Source organism: Sceloporus occidentalis, unplaced genomic scaffold (assembly GCF_023333645.1).
Source record: "Sceloporus occidentalis isolate IW3139 unplaced genomic scaffold, rSceOcc1.0.p SCAF_96, whole genome shotgun sequence".
NCBI lineage: Eukaryota > Metazoa > Chordata > Lepidosauria > Squamata > Phrynosomatidae > Sceloporus > Sceloporus occidentalis.
The window spans coordinates 2,407,294-2,431,366 of record NW_028317076.1 but is presented as its reverse complement, the minus strand read 5'-3'; the positions used below and the strand labels follow the sequence as shown (position 1 = coordinate 2,431,366).

The window sequence follows — 24,073 nt, the reverse complement described above, 5'->3', positions numbered from 1 at the left end:
CAAAATCTTGTTGTGTTTTAATAATCTTAATAATATCATCATGCTGTATATACATCATCCAATGTGGTCATTTCTGTCTCCTTGCAGCTGAAATCTGAAGCCATACACTCATCTCAGTTCCAAAGCAGACTGAGCGAAGTCATCAAAACAATAACGCAGGTATGAAGTCATTGCTTTGGGGGAACGAGGTCACTAAGAAAGCATCCATGTGTTTGTATTTTGTATTTCTATACGTTCCAAGATTCTAAAAGTGGACAATAGCTATATCTTGAGGTTGTGCTAATGTGCTTTCATTGGTCGAGCTTTATGTGGGTTCTCAACACCAGAGAACTAGTTCAGCTTCACAATAAATATTACAACATATCAGATGTGAGTTTTGAATTAATTTCATTTTAGCCAGAGATGACTTTCTTGTTTATTTCCCCACTTAATGGATCTGTTGTAGCCAGCTATGGTTGGGTGTAATGAAACATCTCATTTCCACAGATCATTAATTTTTCTGGAGTGATTGGCCTGCAGACCAATGCAGCCTGGATCCTCGGTCACCTTCACTTGTCCACGCTCTCTTCCACTCAGAGCAGGACCTCTGGTGAGCAGAACTCTATTTGGATTTTTTGCAGACCATTTTCTCATCATTACAGTAGCAGCAGGCTGCCGTGCAACACAGCAGTAGTTCATTATAACAAACAAGCTGTCTCCTCTATTTCTTTACAGTCCCTCCAGATTTCGGATACCTGCCAGAAAGAAGCTTAATACGGGCGGTGGTAGATTTCCTTATATCTGCAGGGAAGAAAGGTACCTTGAAGATGAGTACATTTCATTTCACCTAATCCTTAAAATTTGAACTCCTAAGTCACATGTCTCACAAAGCACAAAATATCAGTGCTGAGAGACCCTTTCCTGAATTAAGACATACATATAAACCACCTGTGTCAATGTAAAGAGGCCTGAAACTAGGATGTGGAATGTCCTTCCTCCATAATGTAGGAAAGGACAGGACTTTTACATCTCAGAACCAGGTATAAGGTCCCAGTATGCCCACTGTTTCTAGATAGGGAAGCATTCCCTATTCTAGAGAGAACCCACGACCATCTACAGACCAGACTCAGTTTAGATCATGTGCGGACATTAAACAGTTAAATAGCCTGACTTCCTGCAGTCTAGCCTCAATCCCTGCTAAAGCTGTAGACCTAGGCTTATTTCAGGTGAGATGTGTAATTGGAACACCTAATCATTTTATGAGACTTGAGTATGCGCTAACAGCAGAAAGCTATTTTCACGGATTCACCAATGTTTTTACACTGCACCTAATTGATGCCTTTTCTGAAAACTGAATATACCATTTGCTGATGTGATTTCAGGTCCTGAGTGTCTGCCCCCAGTCCTGGTGAAGGTGTGCGCCTCCTCGATTGCTGCAGCCGCGGATACGTATCCGTATCCTCCTGTCAACTGGGCATCCATACTTGCACCGCTGATGAGACTTAACTTTGGTAGCTATTTATAATGTTTAGATATCCACTGGCTGTCAAGACTGTCTCCTCTGGCCCCCATTTAACTGTGTTTTTTTGTACCTTGTGTGCTGAAATTTCAATCTGATGGCAAGAATTGGATAGGACTGACCTGAATCAGACCTGATTGTTTACCAATGTCAGCGTATTTATCCTGAAGAAAATATATAGACTTGTGTAGCTTCTACATAATTAGATCAGGACTCGCATATAAAAAATTTCAGACGTGTCAAATAATGTACGGAATTAATAGAACAAACTGGTAAGGTAGCAGTATGTAATAAAACATGTCTCTGAGTATAGACATGTAGAGAGGTTCACTTGTATATATGTTACACCTCTACTACTTTTACAGGAGATGTTACAGTCATGCTCTCTGTGCTCACAATCACAAATCCCTGTCTTGTTCATTGACGTTACTGTTTGTATTTATACAGGGGCTGAAATACAAAAACTTTGTATCCAAATAGCTGTGACTCAGGCTCAGACCTCCCAGAAGGCAGCAGTTCTCCTGGGAATGTGGATAGTGCCGCCACTCGTTCACAGTTTAAATGTGAGTTGTTTTGTTTAAACAGCGCTTAGTTACAGTGCTGTGAAAAAGTATTTGCCCCTTCCCATTTTCTTCTATTTTTTGCTTATTTGTCACATTTAAATGTTTCAGATCATCCAACACATTTTAAAATAAGACAAAGGCAACGTGAGTAAACATAAAATGCCACTTTTTAATGATCGTTATATTTATTGAAGGTAAAACTATAACACTCATATCAAAAAGTAATTGTCCCACTAAAACTAATTGCCATTATATCACCCTTGGCGACAACAACTGAAATCAAATGTGTGCAATAACTGGCAGTGAGTCTTTTACAACGCTGTGAGGAATTTTGGCCCACTCTTCTGGGCAAAATTGTTTTAAATCGGCCAGAATAGAGGTCTCTCTAAAACCTTAATTTTGTTTCTTTGAACCATTCAGAGGTGGACTTTCTTGTATGTTTTGGATCATTGTCCTGTTGGATAAGCCAACTGCACTTGTGCTTTCAGTCACAAACTGATGGCCGGACATTCTCCTTTAGGATTTTCTAGTAGAGAGCAGAATTCATGGTTCTATCAATTTATGGCCAGTCCCCCAGGTCTTGAAGTAGCAACGCACCCCCAGACCATCACACTACCACCATCAGCAGTGGTTTGTAACCTTGCAACTCTACCGTGGATGCCGCTCTTTCTTGTGCATAATTGTGGAATTATAAACACTGACCATAACTGAGGCAAGTGAGGCCTGCAGTTCTTTTGTGACTTCTTGGATGAGTTGTCTATGTGAGGATTTTTGGTAGGCCGGCCACTTTTGGAAATGTTCACCAATCTTCCAAGTTTTCTTCCATTTCCATAATGGCTTTCACCGTGGTTCGCTGGAATCTCAGAAATGGCTTTGTAACCCTGATAGACTGAGACGTCAATAAATGTGTGTCTTATATGTTTTAAATTTAGATTGCAGCATCATGTGCTACTTTTTGAGACCTTTTAGCCTACTTGTCTTTGCAAGACAGGTTCTGTTTAATGTTTACATTTGTGTTTATTCCGTGTCTTTGTCTCATAGATTGGCAAGAAATTGGGAAAGGGAGCAAATACTTTTTCATAGCACGCTAAAGAAAGTAAAATACATGGTGTACTCAAAGACCTTATGTGCTGTGTATGTTAGGGATGCACCAAAATAAAAAATCTGGACCGAAAATTACCCCCCCACACCTTAAAAAAAATCACACTCCTATTATGCCCAGGTTCTAGCATGTACTATATATATATGTAATTTAATTTGTCTGGCAAAATTTGGTGTGTTAACCACACATTTATTAAAAGTAAGTAACACATCAAAATTGGACAGAAAAAATCAATAACAATATCATATATATATATATGTATATATATTTGCTAACAGCTAACATAATCATATATATGATTGTCACGGAGCTGGCTAGTCCGACCGACTACCTCCGCTGTCTTGTGCTCCCTTAGCCTGGGACAACACACACTTTCCCCGGTTTCCCAGTCACTAGCCGAGACTCAGTGTAGGGTATAACATTCAGAACCTTTATTGTACCCAGGCACAGGTATATATATCCATATAAACACATCAACACACAGAATGAGACGTCTGAGTAACATAACCGCCCCCTTTAGCTGGGGGATTCAGGTCTCCTAGGAACAATAGGGGAGATAACGGGATTAGCCTCTGATATCTTCCACCGATAGTCAGGCAGGAGCCCTGGCTGGGCACCCTGTGGAGATAATCCTGTCTGGTACACATAGTGGGGCAGGAGGCTATTCTAGCTGCCCAGCAGTTCCAAAAGTAAAACCTGTATGTCCTGGTACTGGGCCTGGCGGTGTGGGGTAAACATAGAAACTGGGTTCCAGGGGAACGGGTGGTTGGGCTGTATAATATCCACAGCGGTGTGCCTGAAGGGACGAGTCCGTCACAATGCTCCCCCTTGTGGAACACCTCGACATACCCAGCGCGACCCCAATCGGGTCCGCTTGGGATGGTTCGAAGCCCTGGCACCCATCGCCTCCCAAACACAATCACCCCGTTAGCTCCGTTTGTCTGGACAGCCCATCCGCATTCCCGTTGAAGGGCTGTAGAGCTAGGCTCCACCGTAATAACCGGCCATTGTCCCCGGCTACCCTGTTCAGCCATACTAAGGGGTTATGATCCGTAAGGACGGTGAAGGATCGTCCATACAAATAAGGTTGAAACTTGCGGAGAGCCCAAACCAAAGCCAGGCATTCTTTTTCAATGGCGGCGTAGCTCACCTCCCGGGGAAGTAGTTTGCGGCTGATGTATGCCACTGGGTGTTCGTCGCCGTCGTCTCCGACCTGGTTTAGTACTGCTCCCAACCCGAACGTAGAAGCGTCTGTATGGACGACAAAGCGTTTGGATGCGTCTGGTGCAGCTAGTACAGGAGCTTGCACTAAAGCCTGTTTGAGTTGTTTGAACGCCGCCTCGCACTCCGGAGACCACAGGACTTGTCGGGGCAAATTCTTTTTGGTCAGGTCAGTCAAGGGTTTCGCAATAGTGCTATAGTTGGGGACAAACTTACGATAATAACCCGCAGTCCCTAGGAACGCTAGGACCTGTGTTTTAGTACGGGGTACTGGCCAGTTGGCAACCGCCTCTACTTTAGCGGGCTCTGGTCTCTGTCTCCCACACCCCACCCGGTGTCCTAGATATTGGACTTCAGACAGACCAATGTGGCACTTGTCTGGCTTAATTGTCAGCCCTGCATCGCGGATTCTGTCTAACACTGTCCGTAGATGCTGGAGATGTTCCCCCCAGGTGGCACTATGGATGGCTATGTCATCTAGATAGGCGCAGGCATACTCCTGCAACCCATCCAGCAGTCGGTCTATCATCCGCTGGAAGGTAACCGGTGCATTCTTCATCCCAAACGGCATGACTTTGAACTGATACAAGCCATATGGGGTGATGAATGCAGACTTCGGCCTAGCCTCCGCGTCCAGCGGTATCTGCCAATAGCCCTTACATAAGTCGATAGTGGTGAGGAACCTTCCCCCTGCGATCCGGTCTAATAATTCGTCTACCCGGGGCATCGGGTACGCATCAGTCACGGTGCGGTCATTCAGTCGCCTATAGTCAACACAGAATCTGGTGGTGCCATCCTTCTTAGGGACGAGAACGACTGGGGAAGCCCAGGGGCTTACGGAGGGTTCGATGACCCCGAGATCGAGCATCTCCCTGATCTCCTGACGCATGCTTTCTCGGACAGCATCAGGGACGCGATAAGCGGGTTGCCTTAAGGGATGGGGGTCTGTGGTCTCCACTTTATGAACCGCAAGAGGGGTGTAGCCAGGTAGCGATGAGAACATTGCTCGTCGTTCCTCTAAAATCTGGGTGACCTGGTCCCTTTCTGAGCGGGCCAGCCCTTCTCCTAGCCTAACACTCTCTATACTTTTCTGGGTTTTAATATACCCTGGTAAGCCGGGCAGAGGCAGACCCTCCCATTCCCCTACAGCGCTGTTGGGTTACCTCGGCGGTGAACTGTGTCCCTTGATCGGACAGCAGCTCCTGGGGAAACCCCACCCGGGAGAATATTTGCAACAGCGCCTCCGCTATGGTTTCGGCTTGGATGTTGCTTAATGCTACAGCCTCAGGATACCGGGTGGCATAGTCTACCACGGTAAGTATATATTTCTTCCCCGTTGGGCTTGGCTTAGCTAACGGGCCAATAAGATCTACTGCAACCCGGCTGAAGGGTTCTTGCACTATGGGCAGGGGTCGTAATTTAGCTTTCAGATGATCCCCTCTCTTGCCTACACGCTGGCAGATCTCGCAAGTGCGGCAGTAGTCCCTAATGTCTCCGGAGATACCAGGCCAAAAAAAGTTCTGGGTAATTCTATACCTCGTTTTTCTCTGTCCTAAATGTCCGGCCAAGGGAATGACATGTCCGATGCGTAGTATGTCTGCCCTATATTTCTGGGGTATCACTAGCTGCGGCCTGGGCGCTTTAGCAGTCTGTTTTCCCCCATCCGAGGCACTACGATAGAGTCTGTCCCCTTCCCAATGGAACCAGTAGTCGTCCATCCCCCCAGGCTTACTGAGAGCCTTCTGTCGGTACGCTGCTAGAGAGTCGTCCTGTTGTACTTCCTTACTGAAGTCTGTCGGGGAGTCCCAGGTGAGGAGGTCGGGGCCAGAGTCAAGGTCAGTGGGTCTTACCTGGGTCTCTTCGGAGGGAGGTGGCTTGGTTTGTTGGGCTTGTAGCCGGGTGGTTACAGGGTGTGCTTCCGCAGGCTTGGAGGGGCCAAATGTGGAGGTGAGATGGCCTAAGTCGTTGCCCAGTAGAATTTCCTCTGGAAGCCCAGTCATGAGTCCCACTTCTAGGGTGCGGGCAGCTGCCCCCCAGTCCAGATGCACCTGAGCCGTGGGGATTCTATATACTTTGCCCCCTGCGACTCGTACTGCCACAAATTTTCCAGTTGTTACCGGGACTGGTACCCTCTGGGGATCCACCATGGTTAAGGTGGCTCCGGAATCACGGAGCCCCCTGGCCACTTTTCCATTGAGTAACACAGGCTGGCAGTGATGATGGCGGTTGTCCCCCGCAATGGCTTGTACGATGTCAGCCTCGTGTAAAATTCCCCAGTCTTCTTCCTGACCAACACATTGAACCACTGTGCGCCGGGGCCTTCCTCGATATGGTCCCGACGGCTGGGGTTGCTGGGGACAGTTCAACTTAATGTGTCCCGTTTGGTTGCACGAGAAATACCTCCGAGCGTCGGCTGGTGGGGGGTAGCGAGGACTTCCCATGGCTGTAGCTTGCGGTGGGGAATGGGCTGGCAGATACCGAGGGGCTGGCCGGGTGTTGGTCGAGTTAGCCCGGCGCGTGTCCTGGTACTCATCTGCCAAGCTGGCGGCTTGGGCTAGGTCTCGGGGGTGACGGTCCCGGACCCAGTCCCGGACATCAGGGGGAGTGTGGTTAAAAAACTGCTCCAGAAGGAACAACTGAGTCACCTCTTGAGCGGTCACTGCTCGGCTCCCTGTGAGCCAGTTTTGCACTGCTTTCTGCATCCGATGCCCCCATTCTTGGTACGTGTCTTTCTCCATCCTCCGCAGGCTACGGAACTTGAGTCTTTGTGCCTCCGGGGTGATGGCGAAACGAGCTAGTAATTGTTCTCGTACTCGCTCATAGCTGTTACAGTCCTCGTCGGCCACTGCTCGGAAGGCTTCAGCCGCCCGGCCAGTGAGCTTGCTGGCAAGGATGGTTACCTTATCTGCGTCTCTCACTTGTTGCAACAGACATTGCCGCTCGAAGTCTTGGAGATATCCTTCGATGTCCCCCTCCGCCTCGATGAAGGATTTGAAGGCTGCATAGGGGAGCTTTCGGCGGTTACTCGCCTCAAAGTGGGAAATTTCATCTCTTTCCCCTGAAGAACGTGCTTGTTGGGGAAACCTCAGCGCAGTCACCTCTGCTATCACCCGGTTCACTATCTCTGCGGGTGGATGGGGCCCGTAGCAGGACAGGCGGAACAGAACATCCCTCTGGAACTCATCCTGGTCTGCTGGGGTAACAGGGTCGGCTTGAGCCTGGTCGTCCGCCATAAGTTCCGCAATGAGGGTATCCCGGGTTTTGTTGCTGGCAACCTTTCCACGAGCCTCCAGGAGGTCTTTCAAAGTATTCCGCTTAAGTTTAGCATACCGCTGGTCCATGCACTCGTAGGGTGCTCTCCGTCTCGGCTTCTTGGTCCTGGTAGTGGTTTGGATGTCCCGTTTAGCTAGGAGCAAATCCCAACGCTTGCCACCAATGTCACGGAGCTGGCTAGTCCGACCGACTACCTCCGCTGTCTTGTGCTCCCTTAGCCTGGGACAACACACACTTTCCCCGGTTTCCCAGTCACTAGCCGAGACTCAGTGTAGGGTATAACATTCAGAACCTTTATTGTACCCAGGCACAGGTATATATATCCATATAAACACATCAACACACAGAATGAGACGTCTGAGTAACATAACCGCCCCCTTTAACTGGGGGATTCAGGTCTCCTAGGAACAATAGGGGAGATAACGGGGTTAGCCTCTGATATCTTCCACCGATAGTCAGGCAGGAGCCCTGGCTGGGCACCCTGTGGAAATAATCCTGTCTGGTACACATAGTGGGGCAGGAGGCTATTCTAGCTGCCCAGCAGTTCCAAAAGTAAAACCTGTATGTCCTGGTACTGGGCCTGGCGGTGTGGGGTAAACATAGAAACTGGGTTCCAGGGGAACGGGTGGTTGGGCTGTATAATATCCACAGCGGTGTGCCTGAAGGGACGAGTCCGTCACAATGATTGCTAACACACTCCTATCATGCCCAGACAGCCAATGCATTCTAGAACCTGAGCATGATAAGAGTGTGATTACAGGCTCCCTATGCCAAGCTACCCCCCCACACACTTACACATCCATACTATCACACACACACACACACATTCATTCACAAATACTCATTAGTTTTCTTAATCATGCATACTTGCTCATACAACCTTCCCCACCCCCTTACCTGGACTGCAGATCTCTCACTGGCAGACTTCTGCAGGGGCCCTGCTGCTTCCCTCTGTGTGAACAACTTCTCTTGCCTGCCACCAGGGGAAGAAGGAACAGAGCAGAGTCATGTGACGTGCATTCACTTCAGCATTTTGCTGATAATGCCCTTTTCGGCCGATATATTTCAGCCACCGATATATCGGTGCATCCCTAGTGTATGTTCATTGTCTGCCGCTATCTAAGTGTGTTTTGCTGCATTATCAGGGTGTTTCCCAGTGATGGTGATGGATAAGGTTATATATAATGTTATGTTGCATGTATTTTTTTTTATTGCAGGTAAAAACCTGCTCCTACCTCCTAACATCACTGCCTCTTTGGATGAAGCATGTGTCTGAGGATAAACTGCAGACCTTCATCGATGTGCTTGTTGTTCCAAACTTTGAGGCACAGGATGAGGCTAGAGATATAGCGATGTCCCAACGCATTCTGCAGGGTCTTAGCCAAGCCATGAGACTTCCCAACCCCCCTCAGCACTGTTGGAGCTTCCTGTGTAAAACTACAGAGAAGATCTTTGAGCTCTTGCCGGACGAGATACAGGTATGTGTCTGTTATTTGACACTATGGCAAGCACCATCCTTGACAAAAGTCAATGTTTCTACTTATGTGTTATTCGGCTTCCCATACACTTGATCCAAGATAACATAGCCAAAACCCATAAAATGACCTATATGCAGCTCCTGAAAGAATTAAATTATGTCGACAATACTAGTAGTGAGTTCTATTAACCTTCAGAAATTTTCAACTGATTTACTCCCTCTACTCTCTCCTATCTCAAATACGTCATGCCCTAACAACGCCACCTCTCTATACCTCCTCCCTCACATTTGCCCTTGAGCATGTAGCCTCAGTTACTACTCGTTCTTCACGATGTTCACGTTTTCAGCCCTGGCACACGACTGTAACCCGACACGTGCAACATTGTTTCCCCACTGGTTAACGTGGTTGGCGGAAGTCTCATTCCATGTCTCACTTTCTGCACTATAAATTAATGTTACGTTCATACTACTCCGCTCTCAAAGGAAACCTACTTCACCTTCCTCATCTCCTCCCTGTCTTATAATGCTAAACGACTCTTGAGTACTTTAAATTCCCTTCTTCAACCTATCCCAGCTACCCCTTCCACTAACCTTAATGCCTCTGACTTTACGACATACTTCAATAATAAAATCAAAGCTATCAGATATGAAATATCTGGACAGTCCCCCCTCCCTCTGACTATGCGCCCTCCTACCCACTGACCTCTAACCCCCTAACTACATGACATTGATTATCTGCTGTCACTGAAGAGGAGGTTCATGCTACCATTACTCCAATCTTGAAAAATCCCTCCCTTGACCCGACTGATCTGTCCAATTGTGTAATACACCCTAAATCCCTCTAGATTGTAAACTCGTTTGAGCAGCCCTCCTCGTCTGCTTTCCCTGTAAGTTAATTTGTTATGTTACATTCTACTTGTTATGTCCTGTCTACCCATTTTACAGCGCTACTATATAAAACAATAAATAATATTAATAAGTATTTTGGTAGGAGTTCCTCTTTAAAACTAGGAATTTGACGCACCCAGTGAACATCAAATCACCTATATAACACCAAGACATTGTAAAATAAGCAAATGTTTATCAATATGTTTTGTATTTTCTTCGGTGGACCCTGAAACAACTTTTTAGGGGAAAGAAGGACCATTGTCATTGGATGTTTTTTCTTACATAATTAATGTACAAACTGGTATTTCAACCTCAAGCTTTGTTATGCTGACACTTTTATTTTATTTGGACATGCAGGATGTAGAAGTGGAACTCTTTGTAGAGGTTGCGAAATGCCTTTCAGAAATGGCTGAGAGTGAAATTGAGCGGATATGCTCTATTTCAAAGGTAACATTTATGTTTCTATTTAATTTATGCTGTTATGGTTTTTTTTTTCTTCATTGTTTATTCCAACAGTATGTTACAAATATTTCAACAGGTTTTTTGTTTTTGTTTTTTTAATAATATGCTCCTACTTTATTCCTAACCTTATAGGACCACATAGTGAAAACCACCATCGTGAGACTGTATCTAGTCTCGCAAGGCCGTCTACCCTTGAAATGTATGAGCGATATCATTGGTGCTGCTGTGGATTGCAAGGAAACACAAACCATAACATGGATGCTGCTACAGGCTTTCTATCAGGCGCGGGTCACGAGCCATCAGAACACAGGTACAACTGGTTTTAGTTTTGCAATATCTCATTCTTCACAAATCTAGCTAATCATTTTCAATAATACAAATTCCTCCCCATGAAAGAACCCCACTTGAGTGTTACCTGATGATATAGTGGGCTCAGTTTGGAATTTGGGTATAGAATAAGGTGTTTATTTACAAAGTGGACCCAAAATGTGACTTTGAGGTAAGTCATTCTGTATAATAAAATCAAATAATACATTTGCTGAACAGTTTTACCCATTTGCAATGCAAGCCAGCATGAATGAGCAGCAGGCAGCTGAGTCTCACTCAAAGGGTACAGCAGGTTTAACCCATAACCTAAAACAGTAGATTCTCATTGTGTTATATTCCGCGTTTAAACATTGGTTTACAGGAAATCTTTAAATGTTTCACTTATTCACCTCATTTTGTATTGACCAGGTGTTCTGAGGCGGATGGAGTGGCTACTAGACCTGATCAGTCACATACGAAACATAGCCCAACAACAAACCCCAGCGGGGAGCGTGAAGATCAGCGAGGTAATAAGTAAGCACAGTTGGAATAATATGTGTTCTTGTTGGTTAATGGTTTGGTTAACACAAAGACTGAAATAACTCTCTTGCTTTTACCAACAGATTTCTTTATTCCTAAATGAGACTTGTCACCCGCACACACTTTATATCATTATCGGGTGTATTTATTAATGTTACTGTTTTATTAAACAATCAATGTGATCGGTATAGGAATGTATGGTTCCCTGCCATCCCAGGTGACAGGGATAGACTCCTCCTCCGTACCTGAGATAGGGCAGGACTCAAAAACTTTAAAAGCCCCTCCCCTCCTACTAACCCCAGTGTTTTTTCCTGCCCTACAGCAGGTAGGAAGGACTCGTCATCCCTTTTGTTGTTTTCTCCGGCTCTAGGTGGAGCCATGTTCCCTGGGCTAAGCTCCCTTCCTGGGGGATACCCTGCACCTTAAGCCGGGTGGCTGGTGCTGCGCTGCCCAGCGCTTTTCCCTAGTACCTCGGTCCCGGCAGTGTCCGCGGCTGCGGTGTCCTCATCCCGGTTGTGTCTGCGGCGGCGTCCGCTGTTGCGGCGCCCTCGTCCCTGCGGCACCTGCGGTCATCCTAGTCTGCTGTTGCAGTCCCCAGGGTAGAGCCGGTGCGCCTCCTGCTTCCTGGGAGGCCTGCTGGTCTCCGAATCGGCTGTTTTACACCGCTGTTGCGGCGTGCTGATGGCGGCGGCCGACTTCCGGTCCGGGCTCTTGCACTTCCTGTAGTGCGTTCCAAGCCTCGTTCACACTCGAGATTTGAATTTTTGGCGCCAATCCTCCGCTGTTGCGGATTACTGCCTGATTTCAGCCCCCTTTTTCAGTATATATGAAAGGTAGGTGATTTTATTTCTTTGTGTGTTCCTGCTATTTGCTTTTGACTGGGTGCTGTTGCATCTTTAGTCATGTCAGCCCCAGATAACTCTGAGCCGCCCTCTGTTGAGGACAAGCCTAAGAAAGCTGTTACCAAGTCCAAGCATGCCGAATGTTCCGGGTGTCACAAGGCTTTGCAGGATTCCAGAAAGAAGCTCTGCTCCGCTTGCCTGAGATCTGTAGCGGATTTTGAGCCGTCTGGGGGTAGAGAGTTCCTGACCTGGCTTAAAGAGGAGATGCAGTCTACCTTCTCTGCCTTCCGTCAGACCGATCCTGTTACTGCCTGTCACCACCTTCCAGCAGTGCAAGACCCCGCTCTCCTGGGACGCCTGCCTTTGTTTTCTGACTCTGAATTTGACTATACAGAGGTTGAGGAAGGTTCCTCGGAGGAAGGAGAGTTCCTTTTTGTTCCCGGTAGAGGAGATTGAGACTTTGATTTCAGCTGTTAGGTCAGCCATGCATTTGGAGGAGTCCTCCACCCAGAAGAGCGACCCTTTCTTTGATGCCAGCTTCTCCAAGCAGTCCACCTCCTTTCCTGTTCATCCTGCACTTCATCTGACATCATCAAGCAGGAATGGCACCACCCGGAAAGGAGGGTTAACCTATCCAGAAGGGTTAAACGCATGTTTCCCTTTGATGAAGACTTTACTCAGTTCTGTGGAACCCCGCTGGTAGACACTGCTGTTATGAGGGTCTCCAGAAAGACTGCCTTACCGCTTGAGGATGGCTCTCATTTCTCTGACCAGATGGAAAAGAAAGCCGAGGCTGCAGTAAAGAAATCTTTTGAGGCTTCTGCTGCCGTCCTTAAACCAGGTATTGCTTCTGCCTCAGTTTCCAGAGCAGTCAAGATTTGGCTCTCCCAGATCGAGGAGGATATTGCTGCTAAGACCCTCAGAGAGACTATTCTCAAGATTGTTGCTGCAGTGAGATTGGCCTCCATTGAGAACATCAGAATGACAGCCAGAGTTTCGGCGCTTTCAGTGGCAGCTAGAAGGGCCTTGTGGCTTAAGGCCTGGGCGGCGGATAATGCCTCTAAAAAACAGGCTTCTTAATATCCCTTTTAGGCTAGGTTTCCACTTGGTTTTTTTTAGCTAAAAACGCCCATAAAAACGCCAATAGCGCCACCTGGCGTTTTTTTGTGAAAAAACGCAGCAGCCAGATGTTAGCTGTGCTTCAATAGGAAATCGCAGAATGCCATATCCACTTGGCGTTTTTTTGTTTGGCGTTTTTTCAGTCCTCTTTGGCGTTTTTCTGCTTTTTTGGGCTCTGTGGCAGTTTTTCAAAATCGCAGCATGTTGACACTCTGGCGTTTTTTGCAAGGAAATCTTGGCGTTTTTCTCCAATAGAAGTCTATGGGAGAGAAAAAACGCCATGAAAAAGCCATGTGGGTTTATTGCCTTGGCGTTACAATGCAGAGGATGGACCCAGTATCTGTGTGTCCTACGAGAAATAGGCTGGAAACAAACAGTTTCACACAAAACAAAGTTCATATTGAATTCTACACCATTTGGAACAAACATGCCATTACAAACAAACATACGCGACGCATCAACTGGATCCTGCGTGCCAAAAGCAACAGCAAACAATTTGCACCATCATTTGGGGCCAATCTTCCTAGAGGAGCAGACATTCAGAATAAAGCATGCCTTACAAACCACAGAAAAGTGACAAAAGGGTCCGCCGGGGCGTTTAAGTAGAACTCTACCAAGTAAATGACATCAGGGGGCAGATACTTGCCATTTATCCTAATCCCTTTTAGCTGGGTGAAACTTCTAACTTGTAAAGGCTGGAAAAACTGCCTAAGGTCAAAAAAAGCAATTTCCACAGAAAGGCTAAAACGCCAGAAAAAACTCCAGAAAAAAACGCCAAAACGCAGGAAAATGCAGTGGCAGTTTTCTTGGCGTTTTTCATCAAGAAAAAAAACGCAGGACAAAAAAACAAGTGGAAACCTAGCCTTAAGGGTAAGACTTTATTCAGGGAAGAGCTGGAGTCCCTTTTGGAGAGAACCACAGGGGACAAGCATTGGATACCTCAGCGAAAGCCTCCTTCTAAAAACCGGCAGTCCTTTCGGCCATTCTTCCAGGGACAATCCAGGTACCATAGTTCTAGATTCAACCCCTCATCCAGAGAACAGAACTTCCGAGGCAGATTCCCTCGAGGCAGGGGGAGATTTGACAGACTTGCCTTTCCCAAAGCGTTTCAAGACCCCAAGAACTCTGCATGACGCCTACTCCATTCCGGTGGGAGGAAGGCTCCGATTTTTCAGGGACAATTGGTTCTCGCTCACCCGAGACCCTTGGGTGAGAGCTATTGTATCGCACGGCTATCGTCTTCAATTCAAGACCAGACCTTCAGACCGTTTTTTGACCTCCCACCTTCCTCCAGACAAGGCAAGGCGGTCGGTCCTGTTATCCACCATTCAGCAGTTAACAGATCTCGGAGTCCTGGTTCCTGTTCCTTGGCCAGAACTAGGCCAGGGGGTTTATTCTCCAGTTTTTCTGGTCCCCAAGAAGACAGGAGGTCTTCGTCTCATCATAGACTTACGCTCTTTGAACGGTCACCTCCAGTTTGTCCGGTTCAAGATGGAAACCGTGAGATCCACCCTCGACACCTTATGCCTCAACGATTTCATGGCTTCATTAGATCTGAAGAATGCATATTTCCACGTTCCCATCCATACATCGTATCAACGTTTTCTGAGAGTGGCGATTCCTCGAGGTTCGGCTGTCCAGCATTTTCAGTTTCAAGCCCTTCCATTCGGATTGTCGGCGGCCCCAAGAGTCTTCACGAAACTTTTGGCAGTCGTAGCAGCACATTTCCGGGTTCAGGGAATTTCAGTCATTCCTTATCTGGACGATTGGCTTATCCATGCCCAAGATCTCGGCTGGATTCTGAACTGGGACAAATCCTGCACCATTCCCTCTCAACAACTGATGTTTCTGGGTCTTCGCCTGGATTCCTGCTCCGGGAAAGCTTTCCTTCCTCCTGCCAGGATCAAGGGGATTCGGCTCCTAGCACGCAGGGTTCACTCTACGCACCGAAGCTCCTTGAGGTTATACATGTCCCTACTGGGCAAGATGGTCTCTGCAAAGTATGCGGTGCCCTGGGCCCTGGCCCACATGAGAATTCTTCAAGGATTTGTCCTAAACCGTCTAGAAGACAACCCTTTGGCCCTGGACAGGCTTGTCTGTCTTCCACCGCATGTCAGAGCCTCCCTCGCCTGGTGGCTCCAACGAAACATCCTTGCTGCAGGGAGAAGATGGTCTCTTGTCTCCAAGGTTCTTCTCACCACCGACGCCAGCATCAAGGGGTGGGGCGCTACATTTCAGGACCTGTTTGTGCAGGGTCTCTGGTCTCCAGCTGCGAAGCTTCTTCCTTCAAACTGTCTGGAGTTGCTTGCAGTAGAAAGAGCTCTGCATCACTGGGAACATCTGCTCGCCGGCAAGGACATTTTGCTTCTCTCCGACAATCAGGCTGGGGTAGCCTATGTCAACAGACAGGGGGGCACAAGAAGTCCTCGACTTCTCCGTATATCGCTCAGGATTTCCTTTTGGGCAGAGTCCCGTTTTATGACTCTGTCCTCTATCCACCTCAGAGGTACTCTGAACTCTCAAGCGGATTACCTGAGCAGAACTTCTGTGCTGAGCAGCGAATGGGCTCTGCATCCGGCAGCCTTCGACCTCATCGTCCAACAGTGGGGCTTACCCGAGATCAACCTGATGGCATCCAGAGACAATGCTCAGACTCCTGTCTTCTTTTCCCTCAATCCTCAGGATCATCCCTTGGATAGATGCCTTCGCCCAGGAGTGGAATTTCCGTCTCGCCTACGTTTTTCCTCCGTTTGCTCTGATCTCCAGGGTCCTCCAGAAGATCAGGAAGGACCATGCCTCCGTGATCCTGATAGCACCAGACTGGCCCAAGCGTGTCTGGTATTCGGACTTGATCACTCTAGGCCTCTCTCCCCCTCTGAAACTCCCGACTTGGAGAGGCCTTCTGCATCAGGGTTCATTCCTGCACCCAAACCCTGCCGTGTTCCACCTGACGGCCTGGAAGTTGAGTGCGAACTGCTGAGAGCGCAAGGTTTCTCTTTTCCTGTGGCTGAGACTCTTTTGCAGAGTAGAAAGAAGGTTACCTCTCTGCAATACATTAAGATCTGGAATAGATTTCACAGTTGGTGGTGTTCCAGGGGAATTTTGCCATCTTCCTGTTCCTCGGCCTCCATTTTGGACTTCTTCCAAGAGGGATTTGACAGTGGACTTCAACCTTCCCCTATCAGGGTGCATATTTCTGCCATCAGTGCTCTCCTGGGGTTCGAGCTTATATCTCTGCCTGCGGTTAGACGTTTTACCAAGGCCATCGTCCGGATGCGTCCTCGTTCTGTCAACAGGATGGTTCCATGGGACTTGAATCTCGTTCTTCGTAGACTCACGTTACCTCCTTTTGAACCTCTTCAGTCAGTTTCTCTGTATTTTCTATCGCTGAAGATGGCCTTTTTAGTAGCCATTACTTCTGCTCGGCGGATTTGTGAACTTCAGGCTCTGTCTATGAAGGAACCGTTTCTCCGTTTTTTCCCGGATAAGGTGGTTCTCTCTTTACCACCGGAGTTTGCACCCAAGGTTCAGTTGGCTTTCCACAAGAACCAGGAGATCGTGCTGCCTACCTTTTTTCCTGCTCCTGGCTCAGCTAAGGAAGAAGCTCTTCACACTCTCGATCTGAAGAGATGCCTCACCATCTATTTGGAACGGACTCTGCCACTGCGTCAGTCCTCTCGTTTTTTTGTGGCCTCTTCGAGGCCCAACAGGGGTGTCAGCATCTCCAAGTCTTCCATCGCTAAGTGGATAGTTGCGGCCATCACCTTGGCGTATTCTGCGCCTGGCCAAACTGCTCCTGTGGGGATCCGTGCCCACTCTACTAGGGCGGTCTCCACTTCCTGGGCCGAAAGATGCTGTATTTCGCCTGACCAGATCTGCAAGGCGGCCACTTGGCGAACTCTCCACGCTTTTGTACAGCATTACCGTCTCGACCAGATGGCTCAGAAGGACTCTCTTTTTGGTCGGAAGGTCCTTGAGGCTGTTTTGTCTCCTTAAGTTTCCCACCCTTCTGCTTTGGTACATCTATCCTTAGTGTCACCTGGGATGGCAGGGAAACGGGAAGTTCTACTTACCGAGAGCTTCTTTTCCCTGCCAATCCCTGGTGACACGTTTTTTGTTCCCTCCCTTCCTTTCTATAAATTTTGTTGCATCAGATTGCTTTTCCTGTGTGGTCTTTGGTATTCACTGGGGTAAGTAGGAGGGGAGGGGCTTTTAAAGTTTTTGAGTCCTGCCCTATCTCAGGTACGGAGGAGTCTATCCTTAGTGTCACCAGGGATTGGCACGGAAAAGAAGCTCTCGGTAAGTAGAACTTCCTGTTTCATAAATTAGACACGGGTTTACCTTCTGATTATTGTTTCTGGTCGCAAGAGAGTGGCAAAACACACATTGCTACATTAACACGCATTACTTTCCTTGTCCTGACTAAATGTATATAAAGAAACGGGCAATTATATAATGAAAAATATAAACCAGTAATTAAATTGACCTTTAAAGAGTTAAAAACCGTATCGGACTGTAACATTTAAAATACTAAAAGGGGGCTAGAGCAACATTTGAAATTCCTGCTTGAATACAAGTGATTTAATTCAGAATATCCATATGTGGTATTAAAACCACTTGGTTGCTACCATTAATGATTCAGTACAATAGATATGTCTCAAGCTATTAATTGATTAACGTTTGAATGTGTTTTACGCCATGTGCATCTAGAAATATGCCCAGTGTGCTCCGTCTCATTAGAGACCTTAACAAGCACCCTTGTGCAAGAAGTACCTGCCATGAGTTTGAGATTTTGAGCCACCTGTTGCCACCCTGCGAATTTGTTTTTCTTTGTAAATTAGTTTTCCATTCAATTGCCAACTTACTATACTAACACGTTCAGTCATGCTTTATTGCTTCTACGAGGCAGGGTGTTTGCTTTGTTGGTGCCAACCCTCTGCGAATAATTGGCTGACTGCCAAAATAAATATGAGCTCATGCAAAATAAAAGAGAATTATTGCAACCCAACTATGCAGGTGCGGTGATACGAGCAGTGTGTGCCGGTGTGGTGTAAACCCCACGGCACCAAGTGAAACCACCATTACATTCCAAACCATTACAATAGCCCAAACTATCCCGTAGTGCTGTGTTCTACTGGATGTATATGCCTATATAATATACATTGTAAAGAGTAATGGACTATTAATCACAATATTACCTTTTTTCTTCTTTCATATGTCATTTCCTGCTCCAGGCAGTGGACTTCCTGTTGGGGATATTTGCTGCGTCTGTTGTGGCATGGGCTGATCACGCAACGCCTTTATTGCTTGGGGTCAGTGCCAGCTGGCTGGCATGGAAAGAAGAATCATCGTCTGGATTAGGCCGTAAATCCTTGGGCAGGCGTTCACTGGACATGCTAAGCGTCCGAGAATGTTTAGCCGTGTTGCCGAATAGTTTACATCTATTGGTAGCCAAGGAGCCTTGGAAAGAGCACGTGCAAAAGGTTCCTTTTTTATTTATTGTGTTCTATAGTGTTTTTCGTAGTCTCAGTATTATAATAAATGTTAAGCATGTTGTTCAGGTGCTGCTCACTTAGCAACAGAAGTGAGATTAGGTGAAAACACTGGAGATTTTTTCACATTATATGGACACATACCCAATATTATACAATAGTGGTCCTATTCATATGGCCTTAATTAATCCTGACATAGCTCTATCGCTTAATATAGAGCTTAGTCAATTGTCGTGTATTACACAGAAACCCCTCTTTATAGTACAGAACCTTGCAAAAGTATTTAGACCCCTTACTAGCGGAGATTTTCTAAAGTAAAACCAATAATTAATGTTCAGTCTTTTTAATCAAATATTTTGAATGGTGAAATGTCGGTGTACTATTTGTAATTCAGTGATATGGAGAATTGGCACGGGTCTGAATACATTTGCAAGGTCATGTATGTGGCTATATAGAGTAACCCCAAGTTTCCTCATAAACTTGCTCCAGCCTTTTCCTTTTGCTCCAGTTCTGTCACGATAGATATAGTCCACTGCCCCGCGAGGGTATCTTTTCAAGAGAAAGCAGGCTAATATTTTATATCCTTAAAATAACATAAGATTGTGTTTGGTTTTCCACTTCAATTCAAATGAATTTGTATTTCTAAAAAATATTATTACTACTTTTTTCTCTTTTCTTTTCCCAAGTTTATTGACTGGCTGGCCAACCTACTTGAACTTCCTGAGGAGAACTTATCTGAGGCTTCCAGAGCGGCGTTGAAAGGTACTTGATTGTGTGCTGTGTATGGGAGGAATGTGAGAAGTTCCGCTCTGATAACCATGGTGTGGTTCTTGTTCCATTTAAAGAAGAATAATGAAGGAAAGGAAGCATTTATTTTTCATTAATACTGCGTGGCTTTGACACATAGTGTGTTTTTCGTAGTGTAATATGTGATACACATGCTAGTTGGAGCTGTGCTTCTGCCAGTTGTACATATTTGGGCTAAACTTCCAAGCACAAAGTAACACAAATGGTCCTCCCACAAGCCAAAATATTCACATTACGAGGAACAGTGCGCTCTCCTTTCTCCAATAAAATATGGAAACAACTCTTAGGCTGCTTAGCTCTGTCTAGTTTCTTGCCATGTGTGTGTAAATAAATTCTGGATTTTATGCAAGAAATGAGAGTGCTCCAAATTTGAATGTGCCCAAGTTATTTTCAACACCAGTATGTAGCTTTACAGCTGGATAAAATTTGAATTTACCATATTTTCTTATAGACATTACTCTTAAAGATCGTTTTTATAGCATTTGTCATACCTCTGACATGCTTCAGACTGCCCTTGTTTTAAATAGCTGAGAATGCCATCTGAAATGTTACTGAGAAGGAAAGCTGAACATGTTTGGACCTTACAGATGTCCTGAAATTCAGGCAATGTTTTGTCCAGCAGCAGTAGAATATCTCAGTCTAAATCACACAGGCAGACACTCTGACTAATTATTACCATAAAAAATCAGCTCATTCTAGTGTTTGGGCAGGGAAAGTCACCCAGAAAATCACACGACTGACAACAATGGCAGCCTCCGGGTCGGCAGATAAAGCAAGTTTATTGGAGCAAAATGAGATAAAACCACTTATGCTAAACTACATTACTGTATACAGCATTGGATCTTATGATCAAAGAGGAAAGAAAAATCCATGTGACTTCCCCTTTAAGCATGACATCTATTCCTATATTGAATTGCAAGCATTTGTTATCTCGTGAATATCTTGTTCAGGCAGCACAAGTTGGACTTGATGTTTTAGGTAAATGGATGGGTAACCTTTCACCTTTGTCTCTTTTAGCTGCCCTTGTTGCCCTACGAGGTCTTCCAGAGTTTAAAAGGAAAGTAGTGTGGACCAGAGCCTTTGGATGGTAATTAGTGCTTGTGTCTAAACAGCTACGCAAGAACCACAAACTGGCCAACTATAGGGGCAGGAATCTGCCATAGTGCTGGACTTACCATATACTGTATATGGACAAAAGAGGATATCCTTGAGCTTTCAAGCAATTGTTTTCTATTTATTTTCGCCATGACTCTAACCTGGAATCCCTTTAATAAATATCAGATTTCAATTGCACTTTTTTATTACCGGTATATGAAAAACAAGCCAGAATAAGTTAATAACAATTCTGAGCGGAAAAAACACTATTTTGTAACGATTGTACAGCTAAAGATAGTGGCATAGAAAGCTAGCTGTCCTGTATTAAACTGTGTAGTAAGTTCCCCTCTTGTTGGGTGAGGCTGAAACATTGATCCTTTTCTATGTTGTAATATATATATATATATATATATATAACACACACACCAATCAGCCATAACATTATGATCACCTGCTTAATATTGTTGTAGCCCTGACCTGTTGAGGCATAGCACACCCTAAGGATAATCACTTAAACAATATAAAACAATAAAATGACTTGTTGAAAAGTTTATTCCATATTTCAACATTTATATAGCAAAAGGACTGATTATATGACTTATAAATATTTATGATCTATGTGACTGATGGACCTGTGCCCCAGACTGGACACATCCGCCCGCAAGCTCCTTCCCTCTCCCAGTAAGCGGACACGCTGTGGCTGTCCGAAGAAAGCAGTCACAGACCAGCACTTCCCTCAATCATGAGACAAGAACTTCATGCTTTGAGGTTAAAACAGAACTCTCTTTATTACAAAACACACAGAACGTATATACAATCTCAATTCAATGAGCACCGAATCCAACCCCATCAGCCACATCCCATCAGTATACAGGGGATGTATCGGGATTAAGGGATACAATGGGTTCCCCCACCGTTGTTATCCCCCCTGTAGTGCGGGTGCCGTCTGGGCAAACAGGGCTGTGCTGGCTGATTAAGAGCTGCAGCCGGGTTACAGGATTATCTCTTTGAAGGCCGGAGCTGCAGCCTCATTCAGTCTCTGGGCCGGTTACACAATATAAGATATTACCGGGTCACGGTATCAGGAAATGGACACAAAAGCGCTCAATGACCCGGCTAGTTCACCTGGCCCTGTCACAGAGTGACTGTAACATAACTTATCTGTTATCTCAGATGCACTCCCTTGAGAACCACATACTGCAGAGGGGGAGGTGGAAGGGTCTTTGAGCTAATCCACCCCACACAAAGGCACATTCAAACAGGGTACAAATAAATATAATATTAATAACAGTGAAGATCAGACATGGTTCTTCACAATCTATCTCTACAATGTAATGTTTAGAGGTCACATGTATAATATCCAGTATATGTTTTGATCAGAGAATACAACCCAGGTCTACTCAGCCCTTTGGGGGGTCGTGCTTTTGTAATAGATAGTTAGTGAAATTAAATGTATTAACGCACATTTTGGTGAATCGCCCCATCAGGGCTAGTCTCAGCACCAGGACCTTGATGCCGTACCCCACTTAACGCCCCTCATGTCCTCTTTTCTAAGAGCTCCAAAAGTTTTGGGCATATAAGCGCTTCAGTGTTTTATAGCCCAAAAACTCCCACAAAACTAGGCAAAGCTAAAAATGTGTTTTTACATAATGATCGTGTTCACACCATTTTATTTCCAAACGTACCATAATTCTGTGTAAAAATTAAAAAATAAAGGGAATGGGGGCAAAGACTATTTTTATCTATGTTGCCATTTGGTCTGGGACCTGCTTCGAACCCCATAAAATACATTGTTTTGGTGAGCTTGGGGAGAATAACAAGGTGCATAATGATTAAGTGACCGTAGCATTCAAAATGCATAAGGTGCTCCATTGTTCCTCTATTGCCCATTCAAGTGCAGGCAATAAAGCATTTCTGCATGGTTATGTTGAAGGTACAGAACTTGAGCAATGTCTTGAGCATTTAATGTTGTCCTGAACTAGTGTGCATCTTTTCATGCCTTTGATTTATGTTGATTCTTGGACTTCCAGCATTGCTCTGGTACTGATCCTGACCATGTCGTTTGAAGGTCAGCAAAGCTCAAATCGGAATGGTTTTTAGAACACTGCCTATTCTGTACACATATATTGTTTATGGAGCGAGCTTCTGTTGCATATCCAGCAAGCTCTCAAAACACAGCCTTATGTGAAATAATAGCTCTTGTGAAACTTGGACAGCACTGGACTAACGTAACAAATTGAGAAGGGACTGATGCTATGTGCCAGTGAGTAATGCATATGGAAATCTATGGGAGTATATACCAGCATATTACTCTCCCTGTTTGTCTCCCTCCCCACCATGGCCGGCCCTACCATGGAGCAGAGTGGGGCAACTGCTCCAAGCGGCACTTTTGAAGGGGCGGCACTTTGCCGCCCCAAGCCCTTTTTTTTTTTTTTTTTAAGCGGAGGAAGGAGAGGGCTCCCTCCTCTCCGCAAGCCCTCTAGCTCGGTCTCGGTGCCGGCTTGTAATGCTGAGCGCCGGAAGATGACGTCATTTCCGGCGCTCAGCATTACAAGCCGGCACCGAGAACTAGCAGGGAGACTCGCCGCAGGACTGCTGAAAGGTAAGTACAAGGGGGGGGGGGGTAGATAATAGGGAGGGAGAGGAAGGGTAGATAATGGGGGGGGTGGCAGAGGAAGGGTAGATAATGGGGGCGGCATTTTAAACTTTGCCCAGGCGGCATTATGCCTTGGGCCGGCCCTGCTCCCCACTATTGCTTATATTTTGTGTCTCTGTTTCTTCTGCTGTGATTATATCAGTAATCTAGTTTCCTTCATTATGTTGATCTATTGCTTTTAGAAAGGGTTATTGCAGAAAGGGTATTTAGAAAGGGTCTTCTTTTACCAAACAGCACCATGCAAATACTTAAAACATTCAGGATTCATGACAAATATTGGTTGTCCTCTTCAACATGTATTTGTATACAAATAATGCTTAACATTTAGACAAAGTATAAAATAAACAAGTGCTCTTTTGCTATATATATAAAAAAATTCCCGATTTTAAGCTATAAATTTAGTGTGCTTTATACACAAGTGCGTGTTTTATAAGTTATTTGAGAATGTAAACTAGTTACATTACGACAACATCATGGTAATAAACACAAACTCCTCACCATCTTGTGGTTGCCCTGCTATTGGCCACCATGTCTGCCATTACAAAATACCATTTCATCTTCTGGAGAGGCTCACATAGAACATGTTCAGGGTTTCCAGGATAGTGAGAGCGGTGAAAACCTGCATTGGTGATCATTAATACGGGCCGGGTTAATATGCATGCCAAGGCTGATTAACTGAGCAGAAATACAATGCACCTTGGCATGTATAATCTATTGCGGTAACTTACCGGT

General features: G+C 45.7%; 1 protein-coding gene across 4 annotated transcripts in view; it reads left to right on the top strand.

Annotated features, from left to right (window-relative positions):
• Positions 1–20,681, top strand: part of LOC149284270 (focadhesin-like) — a 91,442-nt gene extending 70,761 nt beyond the window's left edge. For all 4 annotated transcript variants that reach the window (XM_089496938.1, XM_089496937.1, XM_089496936.1 and 1 more), the window contains 12 exons: positions 88–159; positions 487–589; positions 715–795; positions 1,362–1,490; positions 1,946–2,061; positions 8,875–9,135; positions 10,380–10,469; positions 10,617–10,794; positions 11,220–11,317; positions 18,526–18,774; positions 19,470–19,545; positions 20,608–20,681. In XM_089496938.1, the coding sequence (XP_089353064.1) occupies positions 88–159; positions 487–589; positions 715–795; positions 1,362–1,490; positions 1,946–2,061; positions 8,875–9,135; positions 10,380–10,469; positions 10,617–10,794; positions 11,220–11,317; positions 18,526–18,774; positions 19,470–19,545; positions 20,608–20,681 (1,527 nt within the window). The remainder of the gene's footprint in view (positions 1–87; positions 160–486; positions 590–714; positions 796–1,361; positions 1,491–1,945; positions 2,062–8,874; positions 9,136–10,379; positions 10,470–10,616; positions 10,795–11,219; positions 11,318–18,525; positions 18,775–19,469; positions 19,546–20,607) is intronic.
• Positions 20,682–24,073: the final 3,392 nt, after the last annotated feature.